The sequence below is a fragment of the Stomoxys calcitrans genome, chromosome 2 (genome assembly GCF_963082655.1).
Source record: "Stomoxys calcitrans chromosome 2, idStoCalc2.1, whole genome shotgun sequence".
Classification (NCBI taxonomy): domain Eukaryota; kingdom Metazoa; phylum Arthropoda; class Insecta; order Diptera; family Muscidae; genus Stomoxys; species Stomoxys calcitrans.
In genome coordinates this window covers 29,369,648-29,395,280 of record NC_081553.1, presented here as the reverse complement: position 1 = coordinate 29,395,280, position 25,633 = coordinate 29,369,648, and the positions used below count along the sequence as shown (strand labels likewise).

The window sequence follows — 25,633 nt, the reverse complement described above, 5'->3', positions numbered from 1 at the left end:
AGTTCGCGCGCATTGTTTTTTAGAACATACATTTATTCAGCGATAGCAATTTTATTCGCTCAATGATTGTATTATTATGTTTTTATGTCAAAGCTTTACTTAATGAGGAAAATATATTCGTCTTGATGAATAAAGAGAAATAGGCAAATACCGGTATGGGAAATAGACATTTGGCTAAAATAAAGTTCTGACTTAATGAATGAGATACGCGTAGTAGTTCATAATAGTGGAACATGAAAGTTTCATCATGTTTTTTTTTTAATTAATGCAAGGGATTAGTTCTTTGTCAAACATTCTAGTTGTTGAGTTTTTTGGAATTATGATAATGGCATTTTTAAATCATCTTAGATGCATTGAATGCCCTAATGTTTATGCGGGGATGCAAATCATGCTTAAATCCAGTCAGTCCTCATAACGCTTAAATCTATGTTTATGCGGTATTTTGTATTACGTTTGAGTCCAGTCGGCAGCGATAAGCTTTCTTCATTTAAATAAGAGTTTCCAAGCATAATATTTCAACATTTGTTTGCTTATTTCAGAATTATGCCTCCCAATTCACATGCTGAAACCGATACTCTGGACAATGTTTTAAACAGAACTGAAGAGGCTGACCAAGCGACTGCAGTTTTGAGTGAACATGAAGCCGATACCACCGATGGAGCCTTAGCCAAAAATATAAAAATGCTGAAGAAAGCAGATGAACGTAAAATCGAACTGGTCTGGTCGAATATTATCATATTTGCCTATGTTACTCTGGGTTCACTTTATGGCTTGTATCTTTTCGCCACAAATTCCATACAAGGGAAGACGTATGCGTTTTGTAAGTAAAATATAATTATACCCTACATCATGGTGAAGGGTATTATAACTTAGTGCATTTGTTTGTAACACCCAAAAGGAGGAGAGATAGACCCATTGATAAGTATACCGATCGACTCAGAATCACTTTCTGATTCGATTTACTTATGTCCGTCTGTTCATGTTAAATTGTGTACAAACTACAGGTCGCAGTTTTCATCCGATCGTCTTCAAATTTAGTACAGGCATGTTTTTCGGCCAAGAGACAAATCCTATTGAAATTGGAGAAAATCGGTTCAGATTTAGATATAGCTTCCATATATATGTTAGTCCGATTTGGAGTAATAAAGCAATAAAATGATAATTTTTAACAGATTCTCGGATTCTCTCAAAATTTTGAGGGAAGGATTTTCTAATGACTCTCGACATTAGTAGTGAATTTAATAGAAATAGGTTCAAATTTTGATAAAGCTCTCATATACATATATATATATATATATATATATATATATATATATATATATATATATATATATATATATATATATATATATATATATATATATATGTATATATATGTATATATATATATATATATATATATGTATATATATATATATATATATATATAAAGGGTGATTTTTTTGAGGTTAGGATTTTCATGCATTAGTATTTGACAGATCACGTGGGATTTCAGACATGGTGTCAAAGAGAAAGATGCTCAGTATGCTTTGACATTTCATCATGAATAGACTTACTAACGAGCAACGCTTGCAAATCATTGAATTTTATTACCAAAATCAGTGTTCGGTTCGAAATGTGTTCAAATTTTGACAAATTTTGTTAAGCGATGAGGCTCATTTCTGGTTGAATGGCTACGTAAATAAGCAAAATTGCCGCATTTGGAGTGAAGAGCAACCAGAAGCCGTTGAAGAACTGCCCATGCATCCCGAAAAATGCACTGTTTGGTGTGGTTTGTACGCTGGTGGAATCATTGGACCGTATTTTTTCACAGATGCTGTTGGACGCAACGTTACGGTGAATGAACACATTTCGAACCGAACACTGATTTTGGTAATAAAATTCAATGATTTGCAAGCGTTGCTCGTTAGTAAGTGTATTCATGATGAAATGTCAAAGCATACTGAGCATCTTTCTCTTTGACACCATGTCTGAAATCCCACGTGATCTGTCAAATACTAATGCATGAAAATCCTAACCTCAAAAAAATCACCATTTATATATATATATATATGTATATATATATATATATATATATATATATATATATATATATATATATATATATATATATATATATATATATATATATATATATATATATATATATATATATATATATATATATATATATATATATATATATATATATATATATATATATATATATATATATATATATATATATATATATATATATATATATATGTACATATATATATATATATATATATATACATATATATATATATATATATATATATATATATATATATATAAATATGCCACTGCAAGCGCATTTATTGACCAATCTTCCCAAAACTTTGTACAACGCTTTCCTCAACGACTTTCACAATATCTATAAAGTCGATATCGGTTCAGATTCACCTCCCATGTATATGTTCGTCCAGTTTTGAGAAATATTGCAATAGTCATTTGTTAACCGATTGCCTAATTCGGCAGGTAAGATTTTCAAATGACTCTCCACATTACTGGTGCATTTTATTAAAAACCGTTCAGATTTAGATATAGCTGTCATATATATATCGCCCGATTTTCACTTCTATGGTCACTACATGCACATTTATTGACCAATCTTGCCAAAATTGTGCACAACTCTTTCCAATGTCTACGAAGTTTGGTCAAAATCGGTTCAGATTTAGATTTCGCTTCCATATATATATTCGTCAGATTTTGGCTAATTTGCCAAATGTTGTCATTTTTCCACCGTATTTATTGCACATATTTGCTCCAAATTTGATATGGATTGTTTAATAACCGATCTGAAAATATCAGCCGAGATACATCAAAATTGGTTCAGAATTAGATATAGCTCCCACTTTGTATCTATAGTGTAGGTGTAGGGTACGGCCCGACTTTTGACTTTTCCTTCTGGTTTCATACACAAATTTGCCCATGAAAACTCGATTAGGTAACAGGGGCAAACTCCTCACATATCCATGAGAGCTGTCCGATTCAAATTTTAAACTTAACGGTAGGTACCTCCTTTTAATAGTCGAGTCCGAATGGTGTGCCGCAGTGCGACACCTCTTTGGGGAGCAGTTTTTACATGGCATAGTACCTCACAAATGTTGCCAGCATAAGGAGGCGATAACCACCGCTGAACATTTTTTTTTGTTTTTATACCCACACCTCGAAATATGCGTCTAAGACCCCATAAAGTACATATTTTATTGATGGTCATGACTCTTAAGTCGATCCAGCCATGTCCGTCTGTCTGTCAGTCCATTCGTCCGTCTGTCGATAGTACGCTAACTTTCGAAGGAGTAAAGCTAGGCGCTTGAAATTTTGAACAAATATTTTTTATTAGTGTAGGTCAGTTGGAATTTTAAATGGGCCAAATCGGTTCATGTTTTGATATAGCTGCCATATAAACCGATCTTGGGTCTTGACTTCTTGAGCATCTAGAGGGCTCAATTCTTATCCGATTTGGCTGAAATTTTGCACGTAGTGTTTTAGTATCATTTCCAACAACTGTGCTAAGTTGTTGGAAGTGATACGGAAGTGAATCGGTTCATAAACTCATATAGCTGCCATATAAACCGATCTTGGGGCTTGACTTCTTAAGCCACTAGATGGTGCAATTATTATCCGATTTGGCTTTAATTTTGCACGTAGTGGTTTAGTATCACTTCCACCAACTGTGCTAAGTACGGTTTAAATCGGTCCATAATCTGGTATAGCTGCCATATATACCGATCTTGTATCTTAACTTCTCGAGCCAATAAAGGGCTCAATTCTCATTCTATTTAACTGAAATTTTGCATGAAGTTGTTTGTTATGCCTTCCAACAACTGTGCCAAATGTTTCAAATTGGTCCATAACATGATATAGCTGCCATATAAACCGATCTTGGATCTTGAAATCTTGAGCCACAAGAGGGCGCAATTATTATCCGATTTGGCTGAAATTTAACACGAAATATTTATGATATGAATTCCAACAACTATCTTAAGTATGGTTCAAATCGGAACAGTGCGCAATTCTTAACCGATTTGCCTGCAATTTTGTACAACGGCTTCTCCCATGACCTTCAACATACGTGTCTAATATGGTCTTAAGCGATCTATAGCCTGATAAGGCTCCTATATAAACCGTTCTCCCGATTACGCTTCTAGAGCCCCTGCAAGGCGCGATTATTATCCGAATGAACTGAAATATTACCCAATGACTTTTACTATGGTCTTCGGCGTTCAATTTACTTATGGTCCGAATCGGGCTATAACTTGATATATCTCCAATAGCAAAACAATTCTTATCCATTATTCTTTGTTTGCCTAAAAAGAGATACCGCGCAAAAAACTCGACAATTGCTATCTATGGTGAAGGGTATATAAGATTCGGCCCGCTATGATACACAACTCAAAATTCAAGTAAAGATGTACTAAGTTAGGTCACAAATCAGATCAGCTATATGGGAAATTTTGAAGAAATCTTATCGGCAAATTATTTTAGGGCTTCAAACTATTGGTTGCCCAAAAAGTAACTGCGGATTTTTTAAAAGAAAGTAAATGCATTTTTAATAAAACTTAGAATGAACTTTAATCAAATATACTTTTTTTACACTTTTTTTCTAAAGCAAGCTAAAAGTAGCAGCTGATAACTGACAGAAGAAAGAATGCAATTACAGAGTCACAAGCTGTGAAAAAATTTGTCAACGCCGACTATATGAAAAATCCGCAATTATTTTTTGGGCAACCCAATACATCACGTTGTGAACCGTTGTAGACCATACTTTTCGTGGCTATACGAATCATAAGGTTACAAATTGAATACTATATGTGTCCTCAAGGGCTTCAGAAAGTCAAATTATCTGGGTTAGGTTAGTATATTGAAAGAGGGTTATACCGGACTTCAACAGTTCAAGCACATGCGAAGGCTATTATTGAGCGCATTAACCGGGTGAGCCAATTAAGGCATTCATTACCCTTATAGAATCTGAAACCAATTATTCGCGATATTACAAGCGGAATGACCAAGATAGTATAATATTATACCATAGGCAGTATAATCACAATAATTCCAATAGTAACTGAGTTAATTAAGGAACATTTGTGGCTGAATCTATCTATGAAGGTTAGTACCCAAGATTTATCCCGGCCGAACTTTGGCTGTTTTTAATTGTTTGATAACTTAAAATGTTTGAATTTCTTAGATGCAGAAGTTCAACTCAGGCAGGTTTTTCTTTTTTACTTTTATATTTTCAGACTTCTTTCTTATGTACGCCACTGGTTTTGGTGTTACAGCAGGGGCACATCGTCTCTGGGCACATAGATCGTATAAGGCCAAGTGGCCACTTCAAATATTATTGCTTATCTTCAATACCGTTGCGTACCAAAATTCTGCATATGAGTGGGCTCGAGATCATCGCGTACATCACAAGTATACTGAGACCGATGCAGATCCTCACAATGCAATGCGTGGTTACTTTTTCTCGCATGTCGGGTGGCTAATGTGCAAAAAGCACCCCGAGGTGAAGGCCAAGGGTAAATGCATAGATATGACAGATTTGGAAAATAATCCACTGGTTATGTTTCAACATAGGTAAGATGCCCATTGAAAACCTCAAATGAGGACAAAATTCAGAATTTTACATGACAACAGACAGATAGAGCTGTCCGGAGAAAGATTCTTCTAATTAAGATCATTTTCTTTTGTTGCAAATATTTCTTTCAGACATTATGACATTTTGATGCCCTTGTTAAGCTTTGTTCTTCCCACGATAATACCCATGTTCTTGTGGGGTGAAACCATGAAAAATGCCTGGCATGTTTGCGCTCTCTTTCGTTGGTTTAGTTCTGTTAATTGGACTTGGTGTATAAATAGTGTCTGTCATTTGTATGGCAATAAACCCTATGATAAGTAAGATATAACGATGTCTAAATATATGCTTTGATATTGGGTTGCCCAAAAAGTAATTGCGGATTTTTTAAAAGAAAGTAAATGCATTTTTAATAAAACTTAGAATGAACTTTAATAAAATATACTTTTTTTACACTTTTTTTCTAAAGCAAGCTAAAAGTAACAGCTGATAACTGACAGAAGAAGGAATGCAATTACAGAGTCACAAGCTGTGAACAAATTTGTCAACGCCGACTATATGAAAAATCCGCAATTACTTTTTGGGCAACCCAATATATTAGTTTAGAATATTTTATTATTATTTTTGTTTTCACAGAGACTATAATCCTGGTGAAAATGGAGGTATATCCCTTTTTACATTTGGCGAATGTTATCACAACTATCACCATGTCTTTCCTTGGGATTATAAGACTGCTGAATTTGGTGGATCGCTGAATAATTTGAGTGCCTGGTTTATTGAATGTTTCTCCATGATTGGCTGGACATATGATTTGAAAACCGTTCCCAAAGACATTGTCATGCAACGTATTATGCGTCCCGCGACGGAAGTCATCCAATTTGGGGTTGGGGCGATAAAGATCAAAGTGAGGAAGAAATCAAAAGTGCAATAAGACTTAAGAAAAAATCATGAACATTCGAGATTTTCCAAAGTTTCATACTATGGTATATTGTAACAATATATAGTATTACATTTTAGTTTATTAATATTACAAAATAAATAACAATAACAATTTTATACACTAAATAACCAAAAAATAATTTTCCCACCGAAGGATGGAGGACTATTCATTTTGTCATTCTGTATGCAAAACATCGTCATGTTATTTCCGAGCCTTTAAAATATATATGTATATTAGGGTGATGACTTTTTACAACCTCATATCCCTTTGGGTTGAGCTTTTATTTATGATTACACTGGAATATCTCACGCCCAATATTGCAGAGATGTGACCAAAATTGTGTCTTAAAAGTCCATACGGATGAAATATATATCTAAATCTAGACCGATTTTTATGAAATTTTGTACTCGAATTGGAATTTTAAATCAAAGACCTTACGCTACATTTTGTATAAATTGTGCATACTACAGTCTTAAAGGTACAAATCGGATGAAATATATATATATATGGAGGGCATATCTAAATCTGAACCGATTTTTATGAAATTTAGTACACTAATTAGGACGTTAAATTTAGTAAAGATCGTACCAAAATTGCGGCTTCTACAGCTTTAATCGGCCATATAGGATACAAGATATATATGGGAGCTATATCTAAATCTGGATCGATTTCTTTGAAATTTTGCACTCGCATTGGGACTTTAAATAAAACACCTCATGCTACATATTGTTGAAATCGAACCAAACTTGTGCCTACTACAGCCTTAAGAGTCCAAATCGGATGAAAGGTTTATATGGGAGGTATATCTAAATCTGAACCGGTTTTGATAAATTACTGCACACATAATTGTACATTAAGTAGAAACTCTTGTACAAAATTTTGCAAAGATCGGACAAAAATTGTGGCTATTAGAGCCTTAAAAGGCCATATCGGATGAAAGATATGCATGAGAACTATATCTAAATATGGGTCAATTTTAATGAAAGAAAACACCTCATGCAAAATTTTGTAAAGATCAAATCAAAATTGTGGCTGCTACAGCCATAAAATTCCATATCGAATGAAAGTTAAATATGCGAGCTATATCTAAATTTGAACCGATTTTGACGAAATTTTGCACGCATACGAAAACGTCAAATAAAGCAACTCATGCCAAATTCTGTAAAGATTGGAAAAAATTATGGCTACTACAGTCTTAAAACAATCTGACAAATCGGAAATTAGGAAGTGATTCTAAGCCCATCGGTATACTTATCAATGGGTTAAGCTCTTTTCCTTCGAAGCGTTGCATACAAATGCATAAAGATATAATATCCTGTACCACAGTGGTAGTGCGGGGTATAAATACTAATGATATAAATACTCCCCCTTACCCTAATTTTCAGAAACGCCAGATCTCGGAGATGGGTGGTGCGATTTAAGCGAAATTTTGTGTGCTCTCATATAGTACCCTAAAAATAAAAATTTGGTATCCAAATTGCGGATGGGGTACCTAGGGGGGCCGCCCCACCCTAAAACCTACCAAACATATGTTAAGACCAATCACGACAATATGGGACTCAAATGAAAGGTGTTTAGGATAAGAAAACGTATCTGATATCCATTTGTCGAACCAAGTGCTAGGTGGACCACCCCAACCCCCAAAACACTCCTAAATCGGACATATTTACCGACCATGGCAATATGGGACTCAAATGAAAGGTATTTGCGAGTAGAATACGAATCTGATATCCAATGTGGGACCACGTTTGTGGGGGTCCACCCCTTCCCCAAAACACCGCCCAAACAGGACTTATTTACTGACCATGGGAATATGGGGCTTAAATAAAAAGTATTTGAGTGTAGAATTAGAATCTGATATCCAAATATGGGACCAAGTGTTTGGGGGGCCGCCTCTCCTCAAAAACATCCCCCAAAGGGAACAAATTTACGACCATAGCCATATGGGGTTCAAATTAAAGGTCTTTGGGAGTAAAGCACGAATCTAATATCAATATTTGGGAAAAGTGTTTATGGGGCCACCCCACCCCCACAACAGCCCTAAATCGGACATATTTACCGATAATGGCAATATGGGACTCATATGAAAGGTATTTGCGAGTAGAATACGAATCTGATATCCAAATGTGGGACCACGTTTCTGGGGGTGGACCCTTTCCCAAAACTCCCCCCAAACAGGATTTATTTACTGACCATGGGAATATGGGGAGTAGAATACGTATTTGATATCCAAATGTAGGACCATGTATTTAGGGAATCACCCCTTCCACCCCGCAAAGGGTAACAATTAAAAAGGCGTTAAGTTCGGACGGGCCGAACTTTGGATACCCACCACCTCGGGAATATATGTAAACCACCTTTCTTCAAAATTCGGTGAAAATTTCATACCTTATGTCCCATATCAGTTATATCAAAATATGTTCCGATTTGGACCAAATACTAAAAGTACACTAGCTATATCTAAAAATAAACCGATCTGAACCATATACGACACGGATGTCGAAAAGCCTAACATAAGTCACTGTGTCAAATTTCAGTGAAATAGGATTATAAATACGCCTTTTATGGGACCAAAACCTTAAATCGCGATATCGGTCTATATGGCAGCTATATTCAGATCTGGACCGATCTGGGAAAAGTTGAAGAAGGACCTAACCAAACTCACTGTCTCAAATTTCAGCGACATCGGACAATAAATGCGTCTTTTATGGCCCCAAAACCTAAAACCTAGATATCGGTCTATATGGCAGCTATATCCAAATCTGAACCGATCTGTGCGAGGTTAAGGTTAAGTTACCTTAACTCACTGTCCCAAATTTCGGCAACATCGGACAATAGCATTTATGGGCCCAAAACTATAAATCAAGAAATCGGTCTATATGGCAGCTATATCCAAATCTGAACCGATCTGGGCCAAATTGAAGAAAGATGACGAAGGGCCTAACACAATTCACTGTCCCAAATTTTAGCAAATCGGATAATAAATGTGGCTTTTATGGGCCTTAGACCCTAAATCGGAGGATCGGTCTATATGGCAGCTATATCCAAATATGGACCGATCTGAGCCAAATTGACGAAGGATGTCGAAGGGCTTAACGCAACTCACTGTCCCAAATTTCTGCGAAATCGGATAATAAATGTAGCTTTTATGGGCCTAAGACCCTAAATCGGAGGATCGGTCTATATGGCAGCTATATCCATATCTGGGCCGATCTGAGCCAAATTGAGGAAGGATGTCGAAGGGCCTAAAACACAACTCAGTGTCCCAAATTTCAGCAAGATCGGATAATAAATGTGGCTTTTATGGGCCTAAGACCCTAAATCGGCGGATCGGTCTATATGGGGGCTATATCATGATATAGTCCGATATAACCCATCTTCGAACTTAACCTGCTTATGGACAAAAAAAGAATCTCTGCAAAATTTCAGCTCAATATCTCTATTTTTAAAGACTGTAGCGTGATTTCAACAGACAGACGAGCGGACATGTCTAGAGCGTCTTAGATTTTTACGCTGATCAAGAATATATATACTTTATAGGGTCGGAAATGGATATTTCGATGTGTTGCAAACGGAATGACAAAATGAATATACCCCCATCCTTCGGTGGTGGGTATAAAAATTTTCGACCATGCCAATATGTGGTATTTAAGATTAGTAAACGAATTTGATAACCTATTTTGGGTCATGTGTTTGGGGGTTTCTCAAACACATCCCCTAAACCAATGGCAATATGGGGTTTAAATAAATGGTTTTTGAAAGAAGAGCACGATGCTGATATTTTCAGGGCCAAGTGCCTGGGAGACCACCGCACCCCTGAAAACACCCCTAAATCATATATCATTAGAGGGCCGAAATAAAGTATTTAAAGAATGGAGTATACTTTACATCCAAACTTAAATTTGTAGACCAATAAAAATCATATGGGATTCGGACAAAGGCACTTATATTGTTAAATTGTTAGTCAAGCGATATACTATTTTCGTAGCATGGTATTTCACTTAAAGCTTTTAATTGTCGAAAATAAATATTCCAAGGAAACTTTTGTTCCATATAAAGTAAAAGCAGGCGCAGCGGAGCGGGCCCGTGTCAGCTAGTGAGTTAATAAAAGCGTTGTCAACAAAAGAAATATTTTACTTGTTGCATAGAATTTTGGTTAAGTAAAATTACTTACCAAATTTACTTATTTATTGTAATTTCCCATGAACATTCCATTAAGGAACAGGGGATACTTTACTCAATGAGTGCAGTCCGATTAAAGTTTAAGCTCAATGATAAGGGGCCTCCTTTTTTATGCCGAGTCCGAACGGAGGATACCTCACAACGGCTTTAAGGGACTTACGTTGGTATATTGCATTTGTATCGTACTTTTGCGCAAACGCCTCTGTGATACAAATACACCATTGACCACGCACAACAACCCTGTCTATTAGCTGTACTTTTCCCAATGCATGTGTTTGCGTGTTATGACAGATTTTTTGTCTGCAACAATTACACTATTTCCATGGTATGCACATGATTGTGTGCATCTGTTGGAATTTGTATTATATTGTGTTCGTAGCCATGAATACAACTTCCAACAGATGCACAGAATCAGAATCATAAATACGATACAAGTGAAATATACCAACATACGGCCCTTGTAGCCGTCACTCCCAACACGGTTAAAAGCCTTCTAACAATTGACGGAACTACTCGTCCCATAATGGTTGGTGTGTGTTGCGATCTCTGGCTTTCCTTTTCCCTTTGCAAAGAAAATATGCTGTCATTGAGCTCGTCTCGAAAGAGAAACAAACTTTATAATTTTTGTTCATACTCGTATTCCTAAAGTAAAGTTCATGAAATAAGACATGAGTGTGATTGTGGATTTGTAGTTAACTTGAGGTGGTATGAGAAGCTAACGATGATGAGTATAGTAGCCTAATAGTTTCTCATCAGGCTTAATTGTGCCCATTTCCCAAAATACTTTCGGAGGCCAGCTCATTAACATTGTGCTAGCGTTTCAGAAGGTTAGAGTTGTGAAAAATGGTCCAACTGTAACAGCAACTACTTGTTGTTGAAAGCGTATGACTTCCTCTACAAATGTCTTCGGTAAACCAAGAGTTTTAAAATGGTTTTCTTTCGACGCAAATTCCTAGACAAATAGTCTTTATCTTCTATTCTAAATGGAAATTTTTTAGTTCATGGTAAAAAACCAAAATATTCTTCTGAATTGCGCTCTGAACCTATGACTTTGGGGAAATCTTTTGAAAAAATATCTATATTGTGGAGAGGGGCTAATAGCCTTTAAAAGAGTTTCCTGTTACTCATTTATTTCAATGTACATTAAAAAAGATTAATTGCACTTCCAGTTCACTAGAATGAATGCACTTCTAATGGAATGGTAATTTTGGCATACATTATGGGCTAATATTTCATTTGGAAATGTATGCCAGGGTATTTTGTCACCGTGCATGTAATTATATAACTATTTGCATTTTCTTTCAGTGATCCAAAACGATTTTTTGTTTCTCAGATTTGGTTAAAAGGAACATGAATATATATATATATATAATGACACCGAAACCTATCGAAGCCTATCATCCCAATGTGTTCCGTCATAAGTTTTTATCACTTGGTCTTACGGTTAAAAAGGATTATAACCTTCAATTTAGGCACAACTATGACATAATTACCAGGTAGTGTACCGTAAACAGCTACAGTACAATTTTTTCTCGTTAAGTGCACTATCTGTCAACGAGTTTTGGTTGTGTGCGTGTATTAAAGTTAAGAACCATAACACACACAAACATCGAAAAATGGCGCGAACTAGTAACATACTCAAAATCAGAGTTGCGCTAATCACTAATTATGTTGTTGGGCAACTGCCACTACCTGGAAATGAATATATCTTGGGCACAACCTACGTCTACAAGATGTGGATCAAAAATCATGGATTTTGCATTTTGTTAGTAATTTCAAATCCCGGCGAGACCATGAACAAAAATGTTCAGGGTTTTCCCCCCCTAATGCAGGCAACATTTGTGTGGTACTATGGCATGAGGTAGCGCACTGCGGCACGCCGTTCGGACTCGGCTTTAAAAAGGGGCCCCTGATCATTAAGCTTCAACTTGAATCGAAGCTCATGTTATACATGACTGAAAACCTCACAGGCTTTACGCATAATAGACGGACATGCTAACCAGAGAATAGCAAGCGGTGGTATTTTTTTTTAATTTGCGGTATACTCGTAAAAATGCGGTATTATAACATATCGCGGTGTTACCACCGCTTTTAATATCGCATATGGCCAAAGGAGTGTTATGAGGGAATGTAAGACGAGAATGGAAACACCGCATCAACGCAACACATTGACTCAAACCAAAATTGCGGCACTGATTTTACAACTTGAAATTGATTTAAAATTTGCTAATTTTTAATTTCGTTTCTGAATTCCGATTTTCATCATTTAAAATTTTTTTTATGTTAAAACTAAAATTGCCTTGTTTTGGGCAAACACTCATCATATCACCACATATGTCGGTTTTTCCAAAAAGTACTATTTTTTTAAAAAAATGCAAACCTTTTGAAATATTTCAAAAACTTTATTTTGGGTTTGAAGTTCAATCAAAACATTAATGAATGGAATTGAATTTCGTTCATATGGCCACCGCGGTCATGTTTGCGTCTGTCAATAAGTGGGAACTAATTTTTGATGACTCTCCCACACATTGAAGCCGAAATGGTCGCTATTTTCCGTTCAATGTTGGCTCTGGGCTTTTCCAAAGTAGTCGGCTTGTTGGCATAGATCAATGACTTGAAGTAGCTCCATAGAAAATACTCTTGAGACGTTAAATCGCACGAATGAGGCTGCTAAACGACTGGACCATTTGTTGAGATAACACTCTCATCGAATAAATCGATTGTAACATGTGCTCTGTGGCTTGTGGCACCGTCCTGTTGAAACCACATGTCGTCCAGGTCATTATCAGTGAACATGGTGCGGTAGCTTCGTCCATTTTCGTAACTTGATGATTGGCATCGACTACGAGGAAGTATGGCCCAATGATGCTGCAGGCATACAAAACATAGACTATGTAATTTTTTAATATCGGGGGGGGGGGACGGACCCTCCCCTTTACCCCAAAATTACTACCCAAAAATAAAAGTGGACCCATCGGGACAATATGGGATTCAAATAAAAAGTATTCAAGAGTAGAGTACGAACGGGATTTGGAAGTGCAGCACGAATTTGATATCTATATTTCAGTCGAAATGTCTGAGGTGCCATTCCTCCCCTAATGAGAACATTACCCTAAGGAAGAACATTACCACCAGGAATCGAGAAGGGGCAAATTCTCACCCATCATTGAGTGCTTTTCGATTCAAGTTTAAACTCAATGATAAGGGACTTTTCTTATAGCCGAGTCCGAATGGCGTTCCGCAGTGCGACACCTCTTTGGGGAAAATTTTTTAAATTACCATGCATGCCATTGTACCTCGCAAATGTCGCCAACATTAAGAGGGGATAAACACTGCTTTGTTCGATGTTCTCGCCAGGATTCGAACGCGTTCAGCGTCATAGGCTACTATGGCACGAATTCGATATCCGCATTCAGGGCAAAGTGTCCCCACCCTAAAAAGATATTAGAGAGTTAAAGAAGGCGTAGTGGAGCGGGCCTGGTTCGGCTAGTAAAGTAAATATATTCTTGACCAGCGAAAAAATCAAAGACGATCTAGCAATGTCAGTCCGTCTGTCTGTTGAAATCACTCTACAGTTTTTAAAAATAGATATACTGAGCTGAAACTTTGCACAGATTCTTTTTTTTTTTGTCCATAAACAGGTTAAGTTTGAATCTTGATATGACCCCCATATAGACCGATCCGCCGATTTAGGATCTTAGGCCCATAAAAGCCACATTTATTAGCTGATTTTGCTGAAATTTGGGACAGAGAATTGTACTAGGCCCCTCGGTATCCCTCTTCAATTTGGCCCAGATAGGTCCAGATTTGGATATAGCTGTCATATAGACCGATCCGGCGATTTAGGGTCTTAGGCCCATAAAAGCCACATTTATTATCCGATTTTGCTAAAATTTGGGACAGTGAGTTGTGTTAGGTTCCTCGATATAGCTGCCATATAGACCGATCCGCCGATTTTAGGTTTTGGGCCCATAAAAGGCGCATTTATTGTCCGATGTTGTCAAAATTTTGAGTCAGTGAGTTGTGTTAGGTGAGTCGATTCAAGGTTTTGGGCCCATAAATGGCGCAATTATGGTCCGATTTCGCCGAAATTTGGGTCAGTGAGTTGTGTTAGGCCCTTCGACATCTTTCTTAAATTTGGCCCAGATCGGTTCAGATTTGGATATAGCTGCCATATAGACCGGTCTCTCGATTTAAGGTTTTGGGGCCATAACCTTAAATCGTAGGTAGAGAATCGTAGGTAGAACATGGTAGGATACCTCATAAATGTAGGAACCATAAGTAAGGGTGTTCACGCCGGGGTTTGAACCCAGGCTTTCGGCGATAGGCGGACCTCTGCGCCACGGTTGCATCCAATTACAAACTATCTATGATTTATATGTTGGTTGCTTTCAAAACTGACTGATTGCTTCCAAGTGAGCTTTTAAGTCTGTTTTTATTTGTTGAGGCTACAATATTTTCATTCGCATAAGCTCATAATGAAGTACTGTGCTGCGAAGACAAAACGTAATGTTTTTATGTGTCTTTAAAAATGCAAAACATCTGGTACATAGTTGTAATATTTGTAACATATTGCATAAAAGTCCATTCACATCATTTAGCACACTAAGTCGTTGTTCAGCCGCAGTGAAGTCAAGAAGGTTTTAAAATATTATAAATAAAAGTTCCATAACAAAAGTAAGACATGCATAAAAAATCGGATATGTGCGATATATATCAATAAATTACAGTTAAAAATTATGAGTGCTATAAATATGTGTGGTAACTGTTTTTTTCCAAAAATAGAAGATAGCAAGCCCTTTCAAAAATAAAATATAATCATTTAAATTTATAAGTGGATATGAAAAATTAACTGGTTTGGATACCTGCAAGGATTGTATCTTATTGACGAGCAATGTCGTCTAATTTAAAAAAATTAGTGCAGATCATCAATCCCCGAAACAAATCAAACTCTTCTTGGCGCATGAATTAAATACAACTGCAAGCCTGGACACCTAAGCGAAGAGGTTGGCAAGTCCACCTATGACCCTTAACATCAGCCGTGGTTATCCCCCCTGATATTGGCGACATTTGTTAAGAACTATGCCATGTAAAAACTTCTCCACAAAGAGGCGTCGCCTGCGGCACGCCGTTCTGCCTCTTCAATAAAAAAGAGTTCTCTTATCATTGAGCTTAAATTTGAATTGGACAGCACTCATTGATTTGTGAGTAGTTTGCCCCCGTTCCACAATGGAATGTTAGCAAAATTTCATTTGCAAACAGGACACATAGAAATTTTGCATGTAGCGTTCTGTCATGATTTCCAACAACTGTGCCAAGTACGGTCCAAATCTGTCTATAACCTGATATAGCTCCCATATAAAGCCGCAATTTTTGTTCGATTCGGCTTAATTTTTGCATATAATCTTCTCTTATGACTTCCAACAACTGCGCCAAGTACGGTCCAAATCGGTGTATAAGCTGATATTCCTCCCGATCTCCGGATTTGACTTCTTGATCTCTTACAAGCCGCAATTTTTGTCCGATTTGGCTGAAATTTAGCATGTATTGAATTGTTACGAATTCCAACAACCGTGCCAATTACGGTCCAAATCAGCCTATAACCTGATATAGCTCCCATAAAAACCGGTCTCTTGATCATTCGGTTCCTAGAAGCCCAAACAAAATATTGGATTGCCCAAAAAGTAATTGCGGATTTTTCATATAGTTGGCGTTGAAAATTTTTTTCACAGCTTGTGACTCTGTATTTGCATTCTTTCTTCTGTCAGTTATCAGCTGTTACTTTTAGCTTGCTTTAAAAAAAAAAGTGTAAAAAAAGTATATTTGATTAAAGTTAATTCAAAGTTTTATTAAAAATGCATTTACTTTCTTTTAAAAAATCCGCAATTACTTTTTGGGCAACCCAATATTTTGTTTGGGCTTCTGGCTTTACCATAAGTTTGGTATGTAAAATAAAATTATGCCCTTCAACTAAATTTATTTTGTATAAATTTTTAGCAGAATCCATGGTCGTGGGTTTCCAAATTTCGGCCCGGCCGAACTTAGCACGCATTTACTTGTTATAAAAATGGTTGTGCTTATTGAAAATGATCCCAATTGGATGTAATGTTGTAACTTACTTCAAACTCAATATTTTACCAACTATAAGCAGATCTCAGTTGGTAATTGAAAATATTTTAGAGTTAATTTGGATTTATGTCGATGTTATGAAGGACAATTAAGTTAAAAGCCTTCCGGTTTCGCTCAATTCCATTACGGTTTTGTTCTATAATCTGCTGTATTCGTTACTATAAATAAAACAAAAAATTACTTTGGGAGTTGTTGTTTTCACACATTCAAATACCGACTTTGGGATAGATATTTCTTTATCTCGTATATGGTACCTAACAATGTATATGCCTTAGAAATTCTTCTTTTATTCTTTGTACCTGAGAGCCATTTGTGCTTTGCTCTAATGATATTTGTCATTTGACATACCAGTATTTTTATTTTTATAGTCATTCTGTTTGCAACACATCGAAAAATCAATTTTCGACCCTACAAAGTATATTTATTTCGGATCTTCGTAAAAATCTAAGACGATTTAACAATGTCCGTGTGTCTGTCTGTCTGTCCGTCCATCTGTTGTAATCACTCTACAGCCTTCAAAAATTGAGATGTTGAGCTGAAATTTGGCACAGATGCTTCTTTTTGATGCACGTTTGGTAAGTTCTTGAACGGGCCAAATCGGAACATATATGGATATAGCTGCTAAATAGACCGATCTGCCGATAAAGGGTCTAATGCCCATAAATGCTTAATTTTTTATCCGATTTCACTGTAATTTAAAACAATGAGTAGTTTAAGGCTTCACGCAACTGACCCAAATATGGTTCAGATAAGGCTGTATTTAGATATAGCTACCATATAGACCGATTGCCCGATAAAGGGTCTGAAGGCCATAAGAGCTTTATTTATTACCTGATTTTACTGAAATTTGAAACAGTGGGTTATTTTAAGCCTCTCGATGTCTGACCTTAATATGGTTCAGATTGGACTATATTTGGATATAGCTGCCATATAGACCGATCTCCCGATAAAAGATCTGAAGGCCATAATAGCTATATTTTTTTATCCGATTTCGCTGAAATTTGGAATAGTGCGTAGTTTCAAGCCTCCCAATATCCGACCCAAATATGGTTCTGATCAGACTATATTTCGATATAGCTGTCATATAGACCGGTCTGCCGATAAAGGGTCTGATGCTCAAAAAAGCTTTATTTTTTATCCGATTTCGCCAAAATTTGGAACAGTGCGTGGTTGTAAGCCTCCAAATATCCGACCCAAATATGGTTTTGATCAGACTATATTTAGATATAGCTGTCATATAGACCGATCTGCCAATAAAGGTTCTGATGCCCAAAAAAGTTTTATTTTTTAACTGATTTCGCTAAATTTTGAAAAAGTGAGTTAGTTTTAGCCTCCTGACACCCGACCTAAATATGGTTCAGATCGGACTACATTTAGATACAGCTGCCATATAAACTGATCTACCGATAAGATATCTGAAGCTAATAAAAGCTTTATTCATTACCCGATTTAACTGAAATAAGGCCTCGCATTATCCGACCTAAATATGGTTCTGATCGGACATTATTTAGATATAGCTGTCATATAGACCAATCTGCCGATAAGGGGACTTGGCACATGTCCCCATGAAAGCTCTATTTATTACCCGATTTGGCCGAAATTTGAAACAGTGAGTTTTTCTGAGTCTTCCGATATCCTACTTTAATATGGTTCAGATGGGTATAATTGGATACATCTGCCAAAAAGATCAATATTTTGTTCTACAAAATTGAATAGTGACATTTATATTAGACCACTCAATATCCGTGCCGAATTTGGGTGCATAAGCTCTCCAATTTTCAACAGATTGTGAGGAAAGGGGGTTTAGGTGGTGGGTATCCAAAGTTCGGCCGAATTTAATGCCTTTTTGCTTGTTGTACTTAAGGCGAAACTTTAAAACTTGTCACTTTCAGAGTTTACCTAGCTGCTCAATATGTTGACTGCTCTTTGCTCAGTCAAAACAAAAAAGGAGGAAAAATATGTGTGTGAGAATGTGTCTATATCAGCACCCAATTGTAATTATTTGCAATTCCATGGTCCTGGTTTGTCTTATTTCCTTGCGTACGTACAAAGTAATGTGCAAGAGTGTGAGTGCTTTTGCCCATCACTGGTCTATACGATTTCTCTCTATACCCTTTCTCTTTAGTAGGAGGGACCCAAGAGAATAATTATTGGTCCGGTACACAAATAATCGTTTGCTGCCATAGAAACACTTTTGTATTTAAAGTTTTTGGTTTTACAACAAAAGAAAGGTCCTTTTACCGTAGGCAAAGCTGCTAAAAGGTTAACAATAAATAAAGTTATTTACGTTCGATAATGCTATGCGAGACCACCGTAGGGCATGAGAAGTTTGCCCCTGTCCCTTAGTGAAATGTTCATGGGCAAAATTTGCAATGCTACGTTTATGGTTAAAGTTTGACATGTTGTAGCGAAACGTTACACGGTTACAATAAAAGAAAAATTTCGTGATAAAAGTATTTTGTTTGTCGTAAAAACGTGTAGACGCCATATGAAAATCCATACTGACTTTCTTTCTACTCCCTCTTGGTAAAAACGCTGGTCTTTAAACGAATGATTTCCCCCTAGCGGTTTCGTAGTCATAATGTCTATCTCACCGTTCCACAGAGGTAAATGCGCGTTCGTTGCTCACGTTCTTAACTGGGACTGCATCGCAGAGAGTTGCCTTTTCACATAATTGTTCGACAAAAATAGTTAGAGTTAACATTGAGTTCTAAAACGGCATTAAGTTCGACTTCCTACCAACACTAATAAGATGTGTTTGTGCAAAATTTCAAGCACCTAGCTTTACTTCTTCGGATGTTAGTCCGTTCTCGACAGACAAACGGGCGGACGGACATGGCTATAACGACTTAGACGACACAAGACGATAAAGAGTATATATAGTTTGTTATTAACCGATTTCGCCGAAATTGGTTTTTGTACCGAGTATAATCTAGATAGGGGTATATTTGGAAATAGCTGTCATATATACTGAAATCCATAAAAGATGGATTTATTTCCAGATTTCATTGAATTTTGGTAGAATGAGTTGTGTTAGACACCTACACATCTTGAATATAGTGTAGATCCTGTAGACCAATCTCGGATAGTGAAAAGTGATAGATGTCTCGACATCACTGTTGACATTAGTCAAGATCGGACCACATTGCAGCTTAGGATTCATAAATGGTGTATTTTTCGCCGCTGGTGGGTATCCAAATTTCGGCCCGTCCGAACTAAATGCGATTTAACTTGTTGAGGTTTCATATAATCCTTCTCTGGCTTACACTCTTCTCCACTTACGTTCATGAAACAGTAAACTTGAATGGAAGTAATGATTAAAATCAGCAACTTCAAATCTGTCAGCTGGTCAAATGATTTCATCTACTTGTTTGTAAGCTCTCATTGAAATTGTCCTTTTTTTCAGAATTATGCATTCGCATGTTGAACCGGTTTTTGTCCAACAGGAGGTTGATATTGTTACTGGAGCTTTAAATGAAGAAGACCTCGAGGTGACCTTGGCCAAAGATATTCTAAAATTAAAAAATGCTAAAGAACGTAAAGTGGAGCTAGTCTGGAGAAATATAATTATAATATCCTATGTGACACTAGGATCATTGTATGGCGTTTACCTGCTTCTCACAAATTCTGTTAAATTAAAAACTTTTGTATATGGTAAGTGTGTTAATATTTAAAACAAAAACTATAAAACTCAAATGTGGTATAAGAGTAACCAAAAAACCTTTTCAAGTTTTTTTGCCTGTTAGGGCAAAGATTATTAAATTTTACAATTTCTTTTTGTTTCTCGGTCGAGACGAGCTCAATGATTGGAGATTTTCTTTGCAAATGGAAAAGGAAACCCAGAGATCGCAACACACACCAACCATTGTGGGACGTGTTTCGTCTTTATTTAGAACCACTACTTTTGAACCATATTAGGTGTGACGCTTCAGGCTTCAAGTAACCTAACCTCAAAAAACTATATAAATCGGAAATTCCCGGCTATTTAAAAAATCTCTAATTGTTCTCCATTTCACGCTCCTAAGTCGGTTCAAGTCTGGTATTGTGTCTCTACCTAAGTGTAAGTGTGTCTCTCTTAGCCGTAAAAGCCGGGCAATGACATAGAAAATGCTCTAACTTTTCATCTTCCCCACATACCCTGCCGCACCTGTTCTACATAAATACGCTCGTAGTTCTATGTGTACCGTCATGATACCGGAAACTATACTGATCGTCTTTTTACTTCCTTTCAGTAATAGCCTCGTCTTCTCATGATCCGTATCGCCCATAGGATTTTCGTCGGCCTATAGAACGCATTCGTCGTCCCTTGCGCTTAACTTGGTCTGACCCGTCCCGAAAGACTTCGAATAAGCCAAGTTTACTGAAAACAGTCCTCTGGACTTCAACTCGAAATCGTGGTTTTCTTCATTTCCTTCTCTATCGCCGACACCCAAATAATGCGGATCATGCCAACCTCAGAGAAGGCGTTAATCTTTCTTTCGAACCGAACACTGATTTTGGTAATAAAATTCAATGATTTGCAAGCGTTGCTCGTTAGTAAGTCTATTCATGATGAAATGTCAAAGCATACTGAGCATCTTTCTCTTTGACACCATGTCTGAAATCCCACGTGATCTGTCAAATACTAATGCATGAAAATCCTAACCTCAAAAAAATCACCCTTTACCTCACAAATGTCGCCAGCATTGGGAGGGGATAACCACCGCTGACAAATTTTTCTGATGTTGAACTCCTAGGATGCATTTGCATGTCATTTTCCTTACTATAAGCAAGGTACTATTTTTCGCATATTTTTTTCTTACTTTTCGCCAACGTTTGCAAAAAGGATTATTTTTCGCTTTGTGAAAAAAAATTTCAACCGTGATTCGCAAGTTTTTCGTGAGCCGTAATTTTTCTCATGAGTCGTGCGTGATTAAAATTTTTGTCTCGTGAGTGTGCGTGAACGTGAGTTAACATTAAAAAGTCGAGCGTGAATAATTTTTTTGTTTTATGAGCGTGAGCGAAAAATCACTCACGTGCACATCTCTACTATATATGCTTATTGCTATCGATTAAACATTTCGATAAACCTTATGACCCTTTTAGACGACACATCATGATCGTACTCGTCGTGTGCATGTGCTGACTACTGCTTTTGCCAAAAATGGTACATCGAATTTTTCCTTTCTTTGATTTTATTTAATTTTTCATGCTTTACTTCTCTTTTTATAACTTTATTAGGCACATAACGTGTTTTTCAATATCTATCAATTAATGATTACACATTTCTTTGTAAACGGTAATCGATAGACGCCATTCATCGAAAAAAATCAAACGATTTTGATTTTTCAGCCATGACTGCAGGTTATGTGTAAATGTGATGCATACACCTTTGTTTTCATCAATTCTATTACAATGACCATACATCAGATGTGCCCTGTAAACTTTGCATTGAACTGCAGATGAACGCCAATTAGAGAATTATCAACCCGATCAATTGAAACAGATGTTAATATACAATCAGCTGTTTTTTTGCGGCATAATATTAGTTATATTCACAAACATTTTAAGTAAAAAATTTGCCAGTATAAGTTTGAAGGAGAGTAAGAAATTTCTGCTGGACATAAATCCTCCAGCTGAAATTGGCAACCTCTCATTTACAAAACTCTTCAAATGTGTTTCGCTCTCATGCTCTTTCTTACTTCAATGCCCTAGTGGGCACGGTCCTTGTCGCCCCGCCTACGCTAAGATAACACGTTTTATGACCCTATTGCATAATCCTTGAGTTGCACTTTTTCTTCATAGCAGTCCACTATCCAGTCCAGTCCACAACTTCAGAGGTGTATAGCCAGTGGATTATCTTCGGATTCAGGCCACATTTCGAATCTACGGCTCGTCTAAATATTGCCCAACATTTGTGATCTCCCTCGGTATGCTCCAAAATCAATTTGAGCCTCATCCGAGTAAATTTAAGAAGTAGATTTTTAGAAAGTCCAATACTTAAAAAATTTTCCTTATATTTTCAGCTCTCTTACTATCATACGCTTCTGGGTTTGCCATAACGGTAGGAGTACATCGGCTCTGGACACATCGCTCCTATAAAGCCAAATGGCCTGTTAAAATTGGTTTACTTATCTTCAGTACAATTGCTTACCAAAACTCGGTCTATATATGGGCTCGTGATCATAGGGTACATCACAAGTATAGCGAGACCGATGCAGATCCTCACAATTCTATGCGTGGTTTCTTCTTTTCACATGTTGGTTGGCTCCTGTGCAAGAAGCATCCCGAGGTGAAGGCAAAGGGTAAATGCATCGATATGTCAGATTTGAAAAGTGATCCTTTGGTTATGTTCCAACACAGGTAAGGAATGTGTGTAGGAAGGCCTAGTGAAATTTCTACTTAAAAAATTGCAACACAAACACAAATAGCAGTATTCTCCATTATAAGGGAGTTATGAAATATTTTAATTTCAATATACACTTATGATGTGTAGTGTTTCACGATCTTAAACCCCGTTTACACTGCTCATAAGTCCGGACTTAATGCTCTCATCAGCTGATTTTATAAAGGGAAAACAGATGATCGAGCCATTAAATACGGAATGATCTCATCAGCTGATATTATAAAGGGAAAACAGATGATCGAGCCATTAAATACGGATTTAAAGAGCAGTGTAAACGGGATTTTATCGCGTTATAATTGAAGCAATATATATTGGGTTGCCCAAAAAGTAATTGCGGATTTTTCATATAGTCGGCGTTGACAAATTTTTTCACAGCTTGTGACTCTGTAATCGCATTCTTTCTTCTGTCAGTTATCAGCTGTTACTTTAAGCTTGCTTTAGAAAAAAAGTGTAAAACAAGTAAAAGCGTGCTAAGTTCGGCCGGGCCGAATATTATATACCCTCCACCATGGATCGCATTTGTCGAGTTCTTTTCCATCTCATCTCTTCTTTGGCAAAAAAAAGGATATAAGAAAAGATTTGCTCTGCTATTAGAGCGATATCAAGATATGGTCCGGTTTGTACCACAATTAAATTATATGTTGGAGACCTGTGTAAAATGTCAGCCAATTCGAATAAGAATTGCGCTCTTTGTGAGCTCAAAAATTAAAATAGAGAGATCGATTTATATGGGAGCTGTATCGGGCTATGGACCGATTCAGACCATAATAAATACGTATGTTGATGGTCATGAAAGATTCCGTCGTACAAAATTTCAGGCAAATCGGATAATAATTGCGACCTCTAGAGACTCAAAAAGTCAAGATCCCAGATCGGTTTATATGGCAGCTATATCAGGTTATGAACCGACTTGTACTTTATTTGACATAGTTGTTGATTAACAATAAAAAAACATCTTGCGAAATTTCAGCCAAATTGGATAAGAATTGCGCCCTGTAGAGGCTCAAGAAGTCAAGACCCAAGATCGGTTTATATGACAGCTATATCTGGTTATGGACCGATTTGATCCATACTTGACACAGTTGTTGGATATCGTAACAAAACACGTCGTGCCAAAATTCAGTCAAATCAGATAAGAATTGCGCACTCCAGAGGCTCAAGAAGTCAAGACCCCATATCGGTTTATATGGCAGCTATATCAGGTTATGGACCGATTTGAACCATACTTGGCACAGTTGTTGGATATAATAACGGAACACGTCGTGCAAAATTTCATCCCAATCGGATAAGAATTGCGCACTCTAGAGGCTCAAGAAGTCAAGACCCAAGATCGGTTTATATGGCAGCTATATCAAAACATGGACCGATATGGCCCATTTACAATACCAACCGACCTACACTAAGAAGAAGTATTTGTGCAAAATTTCAAGCGGCTAGCTTTACTCCTTCGGAAGTTAGCGTGCTTTCGATAGACAGACGGACGGACGGACATGGCTAGATCGACATAAAATTTCAGGACGATCAAGAATAAATATACTTTATGGGGTCTCAGACGAATATTTCGAGTAGTTACAATCAGAATGACGAAATTTGTATACCCCCCATCTTATGGTGGAGGGTATAAAAAGTATATTTGATTAAAGTTCATTGTAAGTTCTATTAAAAATGCATTTACTTTCTTTTAAAAAATCCGCATGTACTTTTTGTTGATTGAAATTTTTCTTTCAGATATTATTTTGTATTGATGCCCTTGATGAGCTTTGTTATTCCAACATTAATACCAATGTACTTATGGGATGAAACCTTCAGTAATTCCTGGCATGTAGGTGCTTTGCTTCGTTGGTTCTATTCAGTCAACTGGGTTTGGTGCATAAACAGCGTTTGCCATTTGTACGGCAACAAACCATACGATAGGTAAGACTACATTGAAATAATTTTAAATTTATATAGATTTCAAATATTTCAGACGCTTGAATCCCGGCGAAAACAATCAAATATCCTGGCTAACATTTGGAGAATCCTATCACAACTATCACCATGTCTTCCCTTGGGACTATAAGACTGGTGAATTGGGTGGATCGATGAATAATTTGGGTGCTTTGTTTATTGAGACCTGTGCTAAATTCGGATTGACTTATGATTTGAAAAGCGTTCCCAGGGATATTATTAAGCAACGTATTATGCGCACTGGCGATGGGAGTCATCCTGTTTGGGGGTGGGGCGATAAAGATCAAAAGCTGGAAGAAATCCAAAATGCAGTTATTCGATGAAAACATTATTAAGCTCTATGATGAGCTTAACGATGGGACAATATCTAGACTTGACTAATGGAAACCTTGGTTCAATTGAGTTATTTGTCTATATTTTATAAGGAAAACAGATAAAGAATTCCACA

At 36.8% G+C, this 25,633-nt stretch overlaps 3 protein-coding genes across 3 annotated transcripts in view; 2 read left to right on the top strand and 1 right to left on the bottom strand.

Annotated features, from left to right (window-relative positions):
• LOC106082590 (serine protease snake) overlaps nucleotides 1-25,633 on the bottom strand; it is a 163,930-nt gene that overhangs the window by 11,372 nt on the left and 126,925 nt on the right. The gene's annotated exons all lie outside the window — the stretch shown is intronic.
• On the top strand, nucleotides 600-25,633 carry LOC106082597 (acyl-CoA Delta-9 desaturase-like). The gene is made up of 5 exons (XM_013245216.2): nucleotides 600-820; nucleotides 20,260-20,507; nucleotides 22,859-23,195; nucleotides 24,967-25,152; nucleotides 25,205-25,633. Exons 2-5 carry the CDS (start codon nucleotides 20,264-20,266, stop codon nucleotides 25,506-25,508), a joined length of 1,071 nt encoding a protein of 356 aa, XP_013100670.2. The 5' UTR covers nucleotides 600-820; nucleotides 20,260-20,263; the 3' UTR covers nucleotides 25,509-25,633.
• LOC131995138 (acyl-CoA Delta-9 desaturase-like) lies at nucleotides 5,276-6,553 on the top strand. The gene is given in 4 exon segments (XM_059363188.1): nucleotides 5,276-5,604; nucleotides 5,737-5,922; nucleotides 6,239-6,459; nucleotides 6,462-6,553. Coding segments are annotated over 4 exon segments (825 nt in total). The 5' UTR covers nucleotides 5,276-5,278.